The sequence below is a fragment of the Carcharodon carcharias genome, assembly GCF_017639515.1.
Source record: "Carcharodon carcharias isolate sCarCar2 chromosome 40 unlocalized genomic scaffold, sCarCar2.pri SUPER_40_unloc_1, whole genome shotgun sequence".
Classification (NCBI taxonomy): Eukaryota; Metazoa; Chordata; class Chondrichthyes; order Lamniformes; family Lamnidae; genus Carcharodon; species Carcharodon carcharias.
Genome location: NW_024470849.1, coordinates 1,538,845 through 1,556,344, shown reverse-complemented (window position 1 = coordinate 1,556,344; position 17,500 = coordinate 1,538,845). Strand labels below are relative to the sequence as shown.

The window sequence follows — 17,500 nt, the reverse complement described above, 5'->3', positions numbered from 1 at the left end:
GAGAGAGAGAGGTAGAGGCAGAGAGAGAGATAGAGAAACAGACAGAGGCAGAGACAGAGAGAGAGAGAGACAGAGGCAGAGAGAGAGAGACAGAGAGAGGCAGAGTGAGAGTCAGAGCGAGAGACTGACATAGGCACAGAGAGTCAGAGACAGTGAGAGAGAGATGGAGAGAGAGGCAGAGGGAGAGAGAGTGTGACTGAGAGACAGAGAAAGGGAGATGAAGACAGAGAGAGAGAGACAGAGAGAGAGACAGAGAGAGAGAGGTGGAGATGAAGAGAGACAAGCAGAGAGAGAGAGACACAGCCAGAGGGAGGGAGAGACAGATGGAGAGACAGAGAGGGAGTGACAAAGTGAGAGATAGAGAGAGAGAGAAAACTAGACAGAGGCAGAGATAACGATACCGAGAGGCAGAGAGAGAGACAGACAGAGAGACAGAGACAGGGTGAGGGGGAGATAGAGAAGGAAAGATAGAAGGACAGAGAGAGAGAAAGAGATAAGGGGAGACAGGGAGAGACACAGATAAAGAGAGAGAAGGAGCGATAAAGAAATAGAGAGAGAGGGAGAGAAAGATAAAGAAATAAAGGAGGAGAGATAAACAGACAGAGAGAGAAAGATAGATAGAGAGGTAAAGAAAGAGAGAGGAGAGAAAGATAAAGAGATAAAGGATGAGAGATAAACAGACAGAGAGAGAAAGATTAAGAGACAAAGAGGGAGAGGTAAACAGACAGTGATAAAGAGTCAGTAATAGAGAGATAAAGAGACCGAGAGAGAAAGACAGGTAGAGAGAGAGAGAGAGATAAAGAGACAGGGAGAGAGAGATGGAGGCAGAGAAGTAGAGAGACAAAGAGAGAGACAGAGCAAAAGACTTAGGGAGAGGGAGAGGGAGACAGAGAGAGAGAGAGAGACAGAGAGAGAGACAGAGGTAGAGACAGTGAGAGAGAGAGACAGAGAGAGAGACAGACCAAGAGGGAGAGAGAGAGAGATAGAGATAGAGAGAGAGAGAGATAAAGAGACAGAGAGAGATAAAGAGACAGAGAGAGAGATAAAGAGACAGAGAGAGAGAGAGATAAGGAGACAGAGAGGGAGATAAAAAGACAGAGAGAGAGAGATAAAGAGAGAGCGAGAGAGAGAGATAAAGAGACAGAGAGAGAGAGATAAAGAGACAGAGAGATAAAGAGACAGAGAGAGAGAGATAGAGAGACAGTGAGAGAGAGAGATAAAGAGACAGAGAGAGAGATAAAGAGACAGAGAGAGAGATAAAGAGATAGTGAGAGAGAGAGATAAAGAGACAGTGAGAGAGAGATAAAGAGACAGAGAGGGAAAGAGAGAGAGACAGAGAGAGAGAAAGAGACAGAGAGAGACAGATAAAGAGACGAGAGAGAGAGATAAAGAGACAGTGAGAGAGAGATGGACAGAGAGAGAGAGATAAAGAGACAGAGAGAGAGAGATAGAGAGACAGAGAGAGAGAGATAAAGAGACAGAGAGAGAGAGAGATAGAGACAGAGAGAGAGATAAAGAGACAGAGAGAGAGATAAAGAGATAGTGAGAGAGAGAGATAAAGAGACAGTGAGGGAGAGATAAAGAGACAGAGAGAGAGATAAAGAGACAGTGAGAGAGAGATAAAGAGACAGAGAGGGAAAGAGATAGAGAGACAGAGAGAGAGAAAGAGACAGAGAGAGACAGATAAAGAGACGAGAGAGAGAGATAAAGAGACAGTGAGAGAGAGATGGACAGAGAGAGAGATAAAGAGACAGAGAGAGAGAGGTAGAGAGACAGAGAGAGAGAGATAAAGAGACAGAGAGAGATAAAGAGACAGAGAGAGAGAGATAGAGAGACAGAGAGAGAGAGATAAAGAGACAGAGAAAGAGATACAGAGACAGAGAGAGAGACATAAAGAGACAGAGAGAGAGAGAGAAAGAGACAGAGAGAGATAAAGAGAGAGAGGGAGATAAAGAGACAGAGAGAGAGAGATACAGAGAGAGAGAGATAGAGAGAGAGATAGAGAGACAGTGAGAGAGAGAGATAAAGAGACAGAGAGAGAGATAAAGAGACAGTGAGAGAGAGAGAGATAAATAGACAGAGAGAAAGAGATAGAGACAGAGAGAGAGAGAGATAAAGAGACAGAGAGAGAGAGATAGAGAGACAGAGAGAGAGAGAGATAAAGAGACAGAGAGAGAGAGAGATAAAGAGACCGTGAGAGAGAGAGATAAAGAGACAGAGAGAGAGAGAGATAAAGAGACAGTGAGAGAGAGAGATAAAGAGACAGAGAGAGAGAGATAAAGAGACAGAGAGAGAGAGAGATAAAGAGACAGAGAGAGAGATAAAGAGACAGAGAGGGAAAGAGATAGCGAGACAGAGAGAGAGATAAAGAGACAGAGAGAGAGAGATGGAGAGACAGAGAGAGAGAGATAAAGAGACAGAGAGAGAGAGATAGAGAGACAGAGAGAGAGATAAAGAGACAGAGAGAGAGATAAAGAGACAGAGAGAGAGAGAGATAGAGAGACAGAGAGAGAGATAAAGAGACAGAGAGAGAGAGATAAAGAGACAGAGAGAGAGATAAAGAGACAGAAAGAGAGAGATAAAGAGACAGATAAAGAGACAGCGAGAGAGATAGAGAGAGAGACAGAGAGAGAGAGATAAAGAGACAGAGATAGAGAGAGATAAAGAGACAGAGAGAGAGAGAGAGATAAAGAGACCGTGAGAGAGAGAGATAAAGAGACAGAGAGAGAGATAAAGAGACAGAGAGAAAGAGATAAAGAGACAGATAAAGAGACAGAGAGAGAGATAGAGAGAGAGACAGAGAGAGAGAGATAGAGAGACAGAGAGAGAGAGATAAAGAGAGAGAGAGAGAGAGATAAAGAGACCGTGAGAGAGAGAGATAAAGAGACAGAGAGAGAGATAAAGAGACAGAGAGAGAGAGATAAAGAGACAGAGAGAGAGAGAGATAGAGAGACAGAGAGAGAGATAAAGAGACAGAGAGAGAGATAAAGAGACAGAGAGAGAGATAAAGAGACAGAGAGAGAGAGATAGAGAGACAGAGAGAGAGATAAAGAGACAGAGAGAGAGAGATAAAGAGACAGAGAGAGAGATAAAGAGACAGAAAGAGAGAGATATAGAGATAGAGAGAGAGACAGAGATAGAGAGACAAAGAGACAGAGAGAGAGAGATAAAGAGACAGAGAGAGAGAGATAAAGAGACAGAGAGAGAGAGATAAACAGTCGTGGAGAGAGAGGTAATAAGACAGAGAGACAGAGACAGATAAACGGACAGAGACAGGTTCTGAAGTGAGCCGGATGTTGTAATTCTGGAAAAGCAGCACCAACCTGTGTCCAGTGATCTCCCAGAAACAGCAATGTAACCATGTGTGGTACGGAGGCTTTTTATCATGTTGTTGGAGTGATAATGGTTGGCTCAGGACCCGGGGGGAGAAACGAGAGGGTCACAGGGAAATACACCTCCTTCCAAAAATGGACATGATGTCGAAAAACTGACTGTAACTCTGGGCAGGATCCTCGATTTAATCTCAATTTACAGCAACGTAGAGTAAACCCGACAGTGCGGCACTTCCTCAGCGCTGACCCTCCGACAGTGCGGCTCTCCCTCAGCACTGACCCTCCGACAGTGCGGCTCTCCCTCAGCGCTGACCCTCCGACAGTGCGGCTCTCCCTCAGCACTGACCCTCCGACAGTGCGGCTCTCCCTCAGCACTGACCCTCCCACAGTGCGGCTCTCCCTCAGCACTGACCCTCCCACAGTGCGGCGTTCCCTCAGCACTGACCCTACCTGGCATCTCCGACCATCGATTGCCTCGAGGTTCTCCTCGAACTGCACTCCAATGTTGAAGTCCATGACGTAGTTTTTGAAGGTGGTTAGCGTCTTTATAACCATGTGATCCCCATCATGGCAGATGTCCTTCTCTGGACTTAACAGGCACACGATCTTCCTCAGAGGCAATATGATATCTGCGGAGGGAGAGAAAGAGAGACGCTGAGACCGGCGGCTTTTCACTCTTTCCCTCTGTCTCCCCCATTTCCTCTCTCTCCCCCTTACCCCCTCCCTCCCTCCACCGCTCTCTCCCCCAACCCTCTCTCGCTCTCTCCATCCATCCTCTCTCTCTCTCTCCCCCAATCCTTTCTCTCTCTCTCCATCCATCTTCTCTCTCTCTCCATCCATCTCTCTCTCTCCCCCAATCCTTTCTCTCTCTCTCCATCTTCTCTCTCTCTCCCCCAATCCTTTCTCTCTCTCTCCATCCATCTTCTCTCTCTCCCCAATCCTTTCTCTCTCCATCCGTCTTCTCTCTCTCCCCCAATCCTTTCTCGCTCTCTCCATCCATCCTCTCTCTCTCTCCCCCAATCCTTTCTCGCTCTCTCCATCCATTCCTCTCTCTTTCTCCCCCAATCCTTTCTCTCTCTCTCCATCCATCCTCTCTCTCTCCCCCAATCCTTTCTCTCTCTCTCCAACCATCCTCTCTCTCTTCTCCAATCCTTTCTTGCTCTCTCCATCTATCCTCTCTCTCTCTCTCCCCCAATCCTTTCTCGCTCTCTCCATCCATCCTCGCTCTCTCCCCAATCCTTTCTCGCTCTCTCCATCCATCCTCTCTCTCTCTCCCCCAATCCTTTCTCTCTCTCTCCATCCATCTTCTCTCTCTCCCCAATCCTTTCTCTCTCCATCCGTCTTCTCTCTCTCCCCCAATCCTTTCTCGCTCTCTCCATCCATCCTCTCTCTCTCTCCCCCAATCCTTTCTCTCTCTCTCCATCTTCTCTCTCTCTCCCCCAATCCTTTCTCTCTCTCTCCATCCATCTTCTCTCTCTCCCCAATCCTTTCTCTCTCTCTCCATCCATCCTCTCTCTCTCCCCCAATCCTTTCTCGCTCTCTCCATCCATCCTCGCTCTCTCCCCAATCCTTTCTCGCTCTCTCCATCCATCCTCTCTCTCTCTCCCCCAATCCTTTCTCTCTCTCTCCATCCATCTTCTCTCTCTCCCCAATCCTTTCTCTCTCCATCCGTCTTCTCTCTCTCCCCCAATCCTTTCTCGCTCTCTCCATCCATCCTCTCTCTCTCTCCCCCAATCCTTTCTCTCTCTCTCCATCTTCTCTCTCTCTCCCCCAATCCTTTCTCTCTCTCTCCATCCATCTTCTCTCTCTCCCCAATCCTTTCTCTCTCTCTCCATCCATCCTCTCTCTCTCCCCCAATCCTTTCTCGCTCTCTCCATCCATCCTCGCTCTCTCCCCAATCCTTTCTCGCTCTCTCCATCCATCCTCTCTCTCTCTCCCCCAATCCTTTCTCTCTCTCTCCATCCATCTTCTCTCTCTCCCCAATCCTTTCTCTCTCCATCCGTCTTCTCTCTCTCCCCCAATCCTTTCTCGCTCTCTCCATCCATCCTCTCTCTCTCTCCCCCAATCCTTTCTCGCTCTCTCCATCCATTCCTCTCTCTCTCTCCCCCAATCCTTTCTCGCTCTCTCCATCCATCCTCGCTCTCTCCCCAATCCTTTCTCGCTCTCTCCATCCATCCTCTCTCTCTCTCCCCCAATCCTTTCTCTCTCTCTCCATCCATCTTCTCTCTCTCTCCCCCTCCATTCTCCCCTCAATCCCTCTCCCTCTCTCTCTCTCCCGCCTCCCTTCCTCTACCTCAGCCAATCCCTCTACCTCTCTCTCTCTCTCCCTCCGCCCCCACTCCCTCTCTCTGCCCCCATCCCTCTCTCCCTCTCTCCACCCCCTCCCTCTCTCCCCCCATTCCCTTTCTCTCTTTCTCCCCCTCCCTCTATTTCTCCAGTCCCTCTGTCTCTCCTCGATCCCCTTTCCCACTTCCTCCCCCCTCTTTCTCCCTCTCTCTCTCCACGAATCGTTCTCTATCCCCAATCCCTCTCTCTCTCTCTCCTCAATTCCCTCTCACACTCTCTCTCTCTCATTTCCTCTCTCTCGCTCTCCCACTCCCTCCCTCTCTCTCTCTCTCTCTCTCTCTCTCCTCCCATTCCCTCTCTTCCACTCTCTTCCCCCCCCTCCCTCTCCCTCCCCTATTGCCTTTCTCTTCCCCTGTTTCCCCTCTCCTCTCTCTCTTTCCCACCCATTCCCCCTCCCTATTGCCCTCTCCTCTGCCCTCCCCTCCCACTCTCCTCCCCCTTCCCTCTCCCTCGGTCTCAGTATCTTTCTCTCTCTCTCTCTGCAAATCTCTCTCACACCCCTTTTCTTACCCCCTTTCTCTATCATTCTCTTTCTCTCTCTCACACACTCTGTCTCTCTCTGTATCTCTGTCTCTATCTCTCTCTCTTTCTCTGCCAATCTCTCTCACACCCCTTCTCTTACCCCCTTTCTCTCTCCACCACCCCCTCTTCTTCTCTCTGTCTCGCTCTCTCTCTCTGTCTCGCTCTCTGTCTCACTCTCGCTCTCTCTCTCTCTGTCTCGCTCTCGCTCTCTCTCTCTCTGTCTCGCTCTCTCTCTCTCTGTCTCTCTCTCTCTCTCCCAGTCTCGCTCTCTCTCTCTCTGTCTCGCTCTCTCTCTCTCTGTCTCGCTCTCTCTTTCTCTCTCTCTCTCCCACCCCCTCCTCTATTTACCACTCCTTGGGAAACCCAACCTCTCCCCACCACGAACGGAACCCATTCCAGTTGCAGGCCCTCAGTGACCTGGGAGTAGCCGGTGCGGGGGTGGGGTGGGGGGTTGGGTGGGGGGTTGGGTGGGGGGTTGGGTGGGTGCGAGGGATCAAGTATTTAACCCCCCCCCACCCCCACCTGCGCCCCCACCCTTCCTTAGCTGGCTGGGATGGGGAAGGTGTGGGTGTGGCGACGAGGCCAGGACAAGGGGGAAAAGTGGTGGGGCGATGCCTGCCACAGTCGAATAGCCTGCTGGACAACACCCCCCCAACCCCCACCCACCCCAGCCTGGAGACCGGGCAAAGTGGCGGGGCGATGCCTGCCACAGTCGAATGGCTGACTGGCTGACTCCCCAACCTCCCCCCCTAACCAGGCCAGGAGACCGGACAAAGTGGCAGAGCGATGCCTGCCACAGCCGAATAGCCCGTTGGCCAACACCCCCCTCCGCCCCCCTCGGCCAGGAGATGGAGGCAATGTGGCGGGGCGATGCTTGCCACAGTCGAATAGCCGACTGGCCAACACCCCACCCCACCCAGCCAGGAGACCGGGCAAAATGGCTGAGCGATGCCTGCCACAGTCGAATAGCCTGCTGGCCAACAACCCCGCCTCCCCTCGGCCAGGAGATGGGGGCAAAGTAGCAGGGGCGATGCCTGCCACAGTCGAATAGCCGACTCCCCACCCCTCGGCCCGGGGACGGGGCAAAGCGGTGGGGCGATGCCTGCCACAGTCGAAGAGCCGGATGGCCGACCCCACACCCCCTGCGCGTCCAAGTAAGGTGGGGAGCTGGACGCACCGAGTTTGGTGGGGGGGGTTGGTGGTGTGGGAATGGGACTGCGAGGGTGGGGTAAAGATTCCAGCCAAGGTCCGAGGGAGAGGCGGGGGAAGGTGTTCGGGCGCAGCCTAAGATGCAGCCAACCTCACTACTCCACCCCGCCTCACCTTCCCCTCTCCTCCACCCTCCCCCACCCTCCCCTCTCCCCCACCCTCCCCATTCCCCCCCTCCCAACCTCCAGCCACAAGACAGACGCACCCATCTCACCGAGAGCCTTGAGGTAATTATCCAAATTCTCTTGTTTCACCAGGGAATACACACCCGTGAAGTCCTGGGCCATGTCCTTTCTCTCCCTCTCTGTCCCTCTCTATCTCTGTCTCTCTGTCTCTCTCTCTCTGTCTCTCTCTCCCTCTCTGTCCCTCTCTCTCTCTGTCTCTCTATCTTTGTCTCTGTCTATTTATCTCTCTCTGTCTCTGTCTCTATCTCCCTCTGTATCTTTATCTCTCTCTCCCTGTCTGTCTGTCTGTCTCTCTCTCTCTATCTGTCTCTTTCTCTCTCTTGGTCTCTTTCTTTATCTCTCTCTGTCTCTCTCTCTCTCTTTGACTCCCTCTGTGTCTCTCTCTCTCTCTCTGTGTCTCTATCTCTCTCTGTTACTCTCTCTCTGTCTTTGTCTCTCTGTCTCGCTCTCTCTGTGTGTCTCTCTCTGACTACCTCTGACTCTCTCTCAGTGTCTCTGTCTCACTCTCTCTCTCTATCTCTCTCTCTGCCTCACTGTCTCTTTCTGTCTCTCTCTATGTCTCTCTCTCTCTCTGTCTCTCTGTGTCTCTCTCTGTGTGTCTCTCTCTGTCTCTCTCTCTGTCTCTCTCTGCCTCACTCTCTCTCTCTGTCTCTCCGTCTCTCTCTGTCTCGCGCTCTCTCTCTGCTTCACTCTCTCTGTCTCACTCTCTCACTCTCTCTCTCTCTCCCTCACTCTCTCTCTCTTTGTCTCTCTGCCTCACTCTCTCTCTCTCTCTCTCTCTCTCTCTCTATCTGCCTCACTCTCTCTCTCTCTCTCTGCCTCACTCTCTCTCTCTCTCTGTCTCTCTCTGCCTCACTCTCTCTCTGTCTCTCTCTCTGTGTCTCTCTCTCCTTGTCTCTATCTCTATCAGGACAGCTAAACAAAATTGTGAAATAGCTTAATTTATAACCTCATTCCCAGAGTGTAAACCCACCCCTTTCCCTGAGTGTATTCACTCCCACTAAACATTCCTCTCTCTCTCAAACTGTCTCTCTCTCTCTCTCTCAAACTGTCTCTCTCTCTCTCTCTCTATCTCTCTCAAACTGTCTCTCTCTCTCTCTGTCTTTTCTCTCTGTCTCTCTCTCTCAATCAACAAGTGTTTCTCTCTCTCTCTCACTCTCTGTCCATCTCTCTCCCACTCTCTCGCTTTCTCTCTGTCTCTCTCTCTCTCCCAGGATTTCGTTCTTTCAGAAGTTGAACCCAAACGAAAGCAGATATCAGTCCAGTCATTCTGAAAGACTCTGATCTCGAGGTTTCCTGTCTTACAAAAGGCAGAGAGATTAAGGCCATGGCACAGGGAGGAGAGATAGCGAGAGTAGAATAACTTACACGTACTACAACCAGGGGCCCAGAAATCACACATCAACTCCAGGGAGGAGAACTTGTCCCTCAGTAACTCCAGCAAGGAGGGGGCAAGAGACCTTCAATGCAGATATTCCTGAAACACCGCCAAACCCCTCAGCCATTAACGCAAATATACTCGAGGTAATGCTCTCCAGTATTGCAATACCTAAGGCGAGGACCTGGGCAGAGATACAGAAGGGCATTAGGGGTTGGAGGAGGTTACAGAGATAGGGAGGGCTGTAGGGGATGGAGGAGGTTGCAAGATAGGAAGGGGTGTAGGGGGATGGAGGAGGTTACAGAGATATGGAGGGTGTAGGAGGCTAGAGGAGCTTACAGAGATAGCGATGGTTGTAGGGGCTGGAGGGGGTTACAGAGATAGGGAGGGGTGTAGGGGCTGGAGGAGGTTACAGAGATAGCGATGGTTGTAGGGGCTGGAGGGGGTTACAGAGATAGGGAGGGGTGTAGGGGCTGGAGGAGCTTACAGAGATAGCGATGGTTGTAGGGGCTGGAGGGGGTTACAGAGATAGGGAGGGGTGTAGGGGCTGGAGGGGGTTACAGAGATAGGGAGGGGTGTAGGAGCTGGAGGAGGTTACAGAGATAGCGATGGTTGTAGGGGCTGGTGGAGGTAACAGAGATAGGGAGGGGTGTAAGGGCTGGAGGAGGTTACAGAGATAGGGAGGGGTGTAGGGGCTGGAGGAGGTTACAGAGATAGCGATGGTTGTAGGGGCTGGAGGAGGTTACAGAGATAGCGATGGTTGTAGGGGCTGGAGGAGGTTACAGAGATAGGGAGCGGTGTAGGGACTGGAGGAGGTTATAATGATAGGGAGGGGTGTAGGGGCTGGAGGAGGTTACAGAGATAGGGAGGGGTGTAAGTGCTGGAGGAGGTTACAGAGATAGTGAGGGTTGTAGGGGCTGGAGGAGGTTACAGAGATAAGGAGTTCTGTAGGGGGTGGAGGAAGTTACAGAGATAGGGAGGGTTGTAGGGGCTGGAGGAGGTTACAGAGATAGGGAGGGTTGTAGGGGTTGGAGGAGGTAACAGAGATAGGGAGCGGTATAGGGGCTGGATGTGGTTACAGATATTGGTAGGAGTGTAGGGGCTGGAGGAGGTTATGGAGATAGGGAAGGGTGTAGTGGCTGGAGTATTTTACAGAGATAGGGAGATGTGTAGGGGCTGGAGGAGGTTACAGAGATAGGGAGGGTTGTAGGGGCTGTTGGTGTTTACAGAGATAGGGAGGAGTGTAGTGGGTGGACGAGGTTACAGGGCTAGGGAGGGGTGAAGGGACTGTAGTAGGTTACAGAGTTAGGGAGGGGTGTAGGGGATGGAGGAGGTTACAGAGATAGGGAGGGTTGTAGGGCTGGAGGAGGTTACAGAGATAGGGAGGGGTGTAGGGGCTGGAGGAGGTTACAGAGATAGGGAGTGGTGTAGGGGCGGGAGGAGGTTTCAGATATTGGGAGGGGTGTAGTGGCTGGAGGAGGTTACAGAGATTGGGAGGTATGTAGGATCTGGAGGAGGTTACAGAAATAGGGAGGGTGTAGGGGGCTGGAGGAGGTTACAGAGATAGGGAAGGGTGTAGGGGATTGAGGAGGTTACAGAGATAGGGAGGGGTGTAGGGGCTGGAGGGGGTTACAGAGATACGGAAGAGTGTAGTATCTGGAGGAAGTTACATAGATAGGGAGGGTTGTAGTGGCCGGAGGGCGTTACAAAGATTGCGTGGGGTGTAGAAGACTGGAGGATGTTACAGAGATTGGGCGAGTTGTAGGGGATTGAGGAGGTTACAGAGATAGGGAGGGTTGTAGGGGATTGAGGAGTTTACAGATGTAGGGAATTGTGTAAGGGCTGGAAGATGTTACAGAGATAGGGAGGGGTGTAGGGGCTGGAGGAGGTTACAGAGATAGGGAGGGGTGTAGGGGCTGAAGGAGGTTATGGAGATAGGGAGGGGTGTCGAGGCTGGAGTAGGTTACAGAGATAGGAAGGGTTGTAGTGGGTGGAGGAGGTTACAGTGATAGGGAGGGTTGAAGGGGCTAGAGAAGGTTACAGAGTTAGGGAGGGTTGTAGGGGCTGGAGGCGGTTACAGAGATAGGGAGGGTTGTAGGGACTGGAGGAGGTTACAGAGATAGGGAGGGGTGTAGGGACTGGAGGAGGTTACAGAGATAGGGAGGTGTGTAGGGGCTGGAGGAGGTTACAGAGATAGGGAGGGGTGTAGGGACTGGAGGAGGTTACCGAGATAGGGAGTGTTGAAGACACTGGAGGAGGTTACAGAGATAGGGAGGGGTGTAGGAGCCGGAGGAGGTTACAGAGATAGGGAGGGGTGTCGAGGCTAGAGGAGGTTACAGAGAAAGGGAGGGGTGTAGGAGCTGGAGGAGGTTACAGAGATAGGGAGGGGTGTTGGGGCTGGAGGAGGTTACAGAGATAGGGATGGGTGTTGGGGCTGGAGCAGGTTACAGAGATAGGAAGGGGTGTAGGGGTTGGAGGAGGTTACAGAGATAGGGACGGGTGTAGGGAGCTGGAGGAGGTTACAGAGATAGGGAGGGGTGTAGGGAGCTGGAGGAGGTTACAGAGATAGGGAGAGTTGTAGGGGGTGGAGGAGGTTACAGAGATAGGGAGGGGTGTAGGGGCTGGAGGAGGTTACAGAGATCGGTAGTGGTGTAGGGGCTGGAGGAGGTTACAGATATAGGGAGGGGTGTAGGGGCTGGAGGAGGTTACAGAGATAGGGAGGGGTGTAGGGGCTGGAGGATGTTACAGAGATTGGGCGAGTTGTAGCAGATTGAGGATGTTACAGAGGTAGGGAGGGGTGTAGGGGCTGCTGGAGGTTACAGAGATAAGGAGTGGTGTAGTGTCTGGAGGGGATTATTGTGATAGGGAGCGTTGTATTTGTTGCAGGAGGTTACAGAGATAGGGAGGGTTGTAGGGGTTGGAGGAGATTACAGAGATAAAAAGGGGTGTAGGGACTGGAGGAGGTTACAGAGATAGGGAGGGGTGTAGGGACTGGAGGAGGTTACAGAGGTAGGGAGGGGTGTAGTGGTCTGGATGTGGTTACAGATATAGGGACGGGTGTAGGGACTGGAGGACGTTACACAGATAGGGAGGAGTTTAGCGTCTGCAGGAGGTAACAGAGATAGGGAGGTGTGTTGGGGTGGTGGAGGTTACAGAGATAGGGAGGGTTGCAGGGGATGGAGGAATTTACACAGATAGAGAGGAGTTTAGAGTCTGGAGGAGGTTACAGAGATAGGGAGTTGTGTAGGGGATGGAGGATGTTACAGATATTGGGAGGGGTGTAGGGGCTGGAGGAGGTTATGGAGATAGGGAGGGGTGTCAAGGCTGGAGTAGGTTACAGAGATAGGGAGGGGTGTAGGGGCTGGAGGACGTTACAGATATAGGGAGGGTTGTAGGGTCTGGAGGAGGTTACAGAGATAGGGAGGTTTGTACGGGCTGGAGGAGGTTACAGAGATAGGAGGGTTGTAGGGACTGGATGAGGTTACAGAGATAGGGAGGGTTGTAGGGTCTGGAGGAGGTTACAGAGATAGGGAGGGTTGTAGGGGCTGTTGGTGTTTACAGAGATAGGGAGGAGTGTAGTGGGTGGACGAGGTTACAGGGCTAGGGAGGGGTGAAGGGACTGTAGTAGGTTACAGTTAGGGAGGGGTGTAGGGGATGGAGGAGGTTACAGAGATAGGGAGGGTTGTAGGGCTGGAGGAGGTTACAGAGATAGGGAGGGGTGTAGGGGCTGGAGGAGGTTACAGAGATAGGGAGTGGTGTAGGGGCTGGAGGAGGTTACAGAGATTGGGAGGTATGTAGGATCTGGAGGAGGTTACAGAGATTGGGAGGTATGTAGGATCTGGAGGAGGTTACAGAAATAGGGAGGGTGTAGAGGGCTGGAGGAGGTTACAGAGATAGGGAAGGGTGTAGGGGATTGAGGAGGTTACAGAGATAGGGAGGGGTGTAGGGGCTGGAGGGGGTTACAGAGATACGGAAGAGTGTAGTATCTGGAGGAAGTTACATAGATAGGGAGGGTTGTAGTGGCCGGAGGGCGTTACAAAGATTGCGTGTGGTGTAGAAGACTGGAGGATGTTACAGAGATTGGGCGAGTTGTAGGGGATTGAGGAGGTTACAGAGATAGGGAGGGTTGTAGGGGATTGAGGAGTTTACAGATGTAGGGAATTGTGTAAGGGCTGGAAGATGTTACAGAGATAGGGAGGGGTGTAGGGGCTGGAGGAGGTTACAGAGATAGGGAGGGGTGTAGGGGCTGGAGGAGGTTACAGAGATAGGGAGGGTTGTAGGGTCTGGAGGAGGTTACAGAGATAGGGAGGTTTGTACGGGCTGGAGGAGGTTACAGAGATAGGAGGGTTGTAGGGACTGGAGGAGGTTACAGAGATAGGGAGGGTTGTAGGGTCTGGAGGAGGTTGCAGAGATAGGGAGGGGTGTATGGGCTGGAGGAGGTTACAGAGATAGGGAGGGTTGTCGAGGCTGGAGTAGGTTACAGAGATAGGAAGGGTTGTAGTGGGTGGAGGAGGTTACAGTGATAGGGAGGGTTGAAGGGGCTAGAGAAGGTTACAGAGTTAGGGAGGGTTGTAGGGGCTGGAGGCGGTTACAGAGATAGGGAGGGTTGTAGGGACTGGAGGAGGTTACCGAGATAGGGAGGGGTGTAGGGACTGGAGGAGGTTACCGAGATAGGGAGTGTTGAAGATGCTGGAGGAGATTACAGAGATAGGGAGGGGTGTTGAGGCTGGAGGAGGTTACAGAGAAAGGTACGGGTGTAGGAGCCGGAGGAGGTTACAGAGATAGGGAGGGGTGTCGAGGCAAGAGGAGGTTACAGAGAAAGGGAGGGGTGTAGGAGCTGGAGGAGGTTACAGAGATAGGGAAAGTTGTAGGGGCTGGAGGAGGGTACAGAGATAGGGAGGGGTGTAGGGGCTGGAGGAGGTTACAGAGATAGGAAGGGGTGTAGGGGTTGGAGGAGGTTACAGAGATAGGGAGGGGTGTAGGGAGCTGGAGGAGGTTACAGAGATAGGGAGGGGTGTAGGGAGCTGGAGGAGGTTACAGAGATAGGGAGAGTTGTAGGGGGTGGAGGAGGTTACAGAGATAGGGAGGGGTGTAGGGTCTGGAGGAGGTTACAGAGATCGGTAGTGGTGTAGGGGCTGGAGGAGGTTACAGAGATAGGGAGGGGTGTAGGGGCTGGAGGAGGTTACAGAGATAGGGAGGGGTGTAGGGGCTGGAGGATGTTACAGAGATTGGGCGAGTTGTAGCAGATTGAGGATGTTACAGAGGTAGGGAGGGGTGTAGGGGCTGCTGGAGGTTACAGAGATAAGGAGTGGTGTAATGTCTGGAGGGGATTACTGTGATAGGGAGCGTTGTATTTGTTGCAGGAGGTTACAGAGATAGGGAGGGTTGTAGGGGTTGGAGGAGGTTACAGAGATAAAAAGGGGTGTAGGGACTGGAGGAGGTTACAGAGATAGGGAGGGGTGTAGGGACTGGAGGAGGTTACAGAGGTAGGGAGGGGTGTAGTGGTCTGGATGTGGTTACAGATATAGGGACGGGTGTAGGGACTGGAGGACGTTACACAGATAGGGAGGAGTTTAGCGTCTGCAGGAGGTAACAGAGATAGGGAGGTGTGTTGGGGTGGTGGAGGTTACAGAGATAGGGAGGGTTGCAGGGGATGGAGGAATTTACACAGATAGGGAGGAGTTTAGAGTCTGGAGGAGGTTACAGAGATAGGGAGTTGTGTAGGGGCTGGAGGAGGTTATGGAGATAGGGAGGGGTGTCGAGGCTGGAGTAGGTTACAGAGATAGGGAGGGATGTAGGGGCTGGAGTAGGTTACAGAGATAGGGAGGGTTGTAGGGTCTGGAGGAGGTTACAGAGATAGGGAGGTTTGTACGGGCTGGAGGAGGTTACAGAGATAGGAGGGTTGTAGGGACTGGAGGAGGTTACAGAGATAGGGAGGGTTGTAGGGTCTGGAGGAGGTTGCAGAGATAGGGAGGGGTGTATGGGCTGGAGGAGGTTACAGAGATAGGGAGGGTTGTAGGGACTGGAGGAGGTTACAGAGATAGGGAGGGTTGTAGGGACTGGAGGAGGTTACAGAGATAGGGAGTGTTGAAGGTGCTGGAGGAGGTTACAGAGATAGGGAGGTTTGTATGGGCTGGAGGAGGTTACAGAGTTAGGGAGGGGTGTAGGATCTGGAGGAGATTACAGAGATAGGGAGGGGTGGAGGGGCTGGAGGAGGTTACAGAGATAGGGAGGGTTGTAGGGGCTGGAGGAGCTTACAGTGATAGGGAGGGGTGTAGGGGCTGGAGGAGGTTACAGAGATAGGGAGGGGTGTAGGGGCTGGAGGAGGTTACAGAGATAGGGAGAGTTGTAGGGGGTGGAGGAGGTTACAGAGATAGGGAAGGGTGTAGGGGCTGGAGGAGGTTACAGAGATAGGGAGGGGTGTAGGGGCTGGAGGAGGTTACAGAGATAGGGAGGGGTCTAGGGGGCTGGAGGAGGTTACAGAGATAGGGAGGGGTGTAGGGGCTGGAGGAGGTTACAGAGATAGGGAGGGGTGTAGGAACTGGAGGATGTTACACAGATAGGGAGGAGTTTAGCGTCTGCAGGAGGTAACAGAGATAGGGAGGTGTGTTGGGGTGTTGGAGGTTACAGAGATAGGGAGGGTTGCAGGGGATGGAGGAATTTACACAGATAGGGAGGAGTTTAGAGACTGGAGGAGGTTACAGAGATAGGGAGTTGTGTAGGGGATGGAGGATGTTACAGATATTGGGAGGGGTGTAGGGGCTGGAGGAGGTTATGGAGATAGGGAGGGGTGTCGAGGCTGGAGTAGGTTACAGAGATAGGGAGGGGTGTAGGGGCTGTTGGAGTTTACAGAGATAGGGAGGGTTGTAGTGGCTGGAGGAGGTTACAGAATTAGGGAGGGGTGTAGGGTCTGGAGGAGGTTACAGAGATAGGGAGGTTTGTACGGGCTGGAGGAGGTTACAGAGATAGGGAGGGTTGTAGGGACTGGAGGAGGTTACAGAGATTGGGAGGGTTGTAGGGACTGGAGGAGGTTACAGAGATAGGGAGGGGTGTATGGGCTGGAGGAGGTTACAGAGATAGGGAGGGTTGTAGGGACTGGAGGAGGTTACAGAGATAGGGAGGGTTGTAGGGACTGGAGGAGGTTACAGAGATAGGGAATGTTGAAGGTGCTGGAGGAGGTTACAGAGATAGTGAGGTTTGTATGCGCTGGAGGAGGTTACAGAGATAGGGAGGGGTGTAGGATCTGGAGGAGATTACAGAGATAGGGAGGGGTGTAGGATCTGGAGGAGATTACAGAGATAGGGAGGGGTGTTGAGGCTGGAGGAGGTTACAGAGATAGGGAGGGGTGTTGAGGCTGGAGGAGGTTACAGAGATAGGGAGGGGTGTTGAGGCTGGAGGAGGTTACAGAGATAGGGAGGGGTGTTGAGCCTGGAGGAGGTTACAGAGAAAGGGCCGGGTGTAGGAGCCGGAGGAGGTTACAGAGATAGGGAGGGGTGTAGGGGCTGGAGTAGGTTACAGAGATAGGGAGGGGTGTAGGGGCTGGAGCAGGTTACAGAGATAGGGAGGGGCGTAGGGGCTGGAGGAGGTTACAGAGATAGGGAGGGGTGTAGGGGCTCGAGGTGTTGACAGAGATAGGGAGGGGTGTATGGTCTGGAGGAGGTTACAGAGGTAGGGAGGGGTGTAGGGGCTCGAGGTGTTGACAGAGATAGGGAGGGGTGTATGGTCTGGAGGAGGTTACAGAGGTAGGGAGGGGTGTTGGGGCTGGAGGAGGTTACAGAGATAGGGAGGGGTGTAGGGGACTGGAGGAGTTTACAGAGATAGGGAGGGGTGTTGGGGCTGGAGGAGCTTACAGAGATAGGGAGGGGTGTAGGGGCTGGAGGAGATTATAGACATAGGAAGTGGCGTAGGGGTTGGAGGCGGTTACAGAGATATGGAGGGTTGTAGGGGCTGGAGGAGGTTACAGAGATAGGGAGGGGTGTCGGGGCTGGAGGAGGTTACAGAGATAGGGAGGGTTGTAGGGGCTGGAGGAGGTTACAGAGTTAGGGAGGTTTGTAGGAGGTTGTAGGAGGTTACAGAGATAGGGAGTGGTTTAGGGGTTGGAGGAGGTACCAGAGATAGGGAGGGTTGTTTGGGCTGGATTAGGTTACAGAGGTAGGGAGCGGTGTAGAGGCTGGAGGAGGTTACAGAGATAGGGATGGTTGTAGGGGCTGGAGGAGTGTTACAGAGATAGGGAGGGTTGTAGGTGTTTGGAGTAGGTTACAGAGATAGGGAGGTTTGTAGGTGTTTGGAGTAGGTTACAGAGATAGTGAGGGGTGTAGGGGCTGGAGGAGGTTACAGAGATTTCGCGGGGTGTAGAGGCTGGAGGAGGTTACAGAGATAGGGAAGCTTTTAGGGGCTGGAGCAGGTTACAGATATAGGGAGGGTGTAGGGGCTGGAGGAGGTTATAGAGATAGGGAGAGGTGTAGGGGCTGGAGGAGGTTACAGAGATAGGGAGGGGTGAAGGTGCTGGAGGTGGTTACAGAGATAGT

General features: G+C 52.5%; 1 protein-coding gene across 3 annotated transcripts in view; it reads right to left on the bottom strand.

Moving 5' to 3' along the window:
- Positions 1–9,071, bottom strand: part of LOC121275015 (retinol-binding protein 1-like) — a 17,435-nt gene extending 8,364 nt beyond the window's left edge. The window contains exons 1-2 of one of the 3 annotated variants that reach the window (XM_041182410.1): positions 8,963–9,071; positions 3,783–3,961 (exon numbers count right to left, since the gene is read on the bottom strand). In XM_041182410.1, the coding sequence (XP_041038344.1) occupies positions 3,783–3,961; positions 8,963–8,996 (213 nt within the window). In that variant the 5' untranslated portion in view covers positions 8,997–9,071. Of the gene's footprint in view, positions 1–3,782; positions 3,962–7,614; positions 7,823–8,962 lie in introns of those variants that run through there. The other 2 variants (XM_041182408.1, XM_041182409.1) reach the window with 2 other exon arrangements.
- Between the last annotated feature and the right edge of the window lie 8,429 nt (positions 9,072–17,500).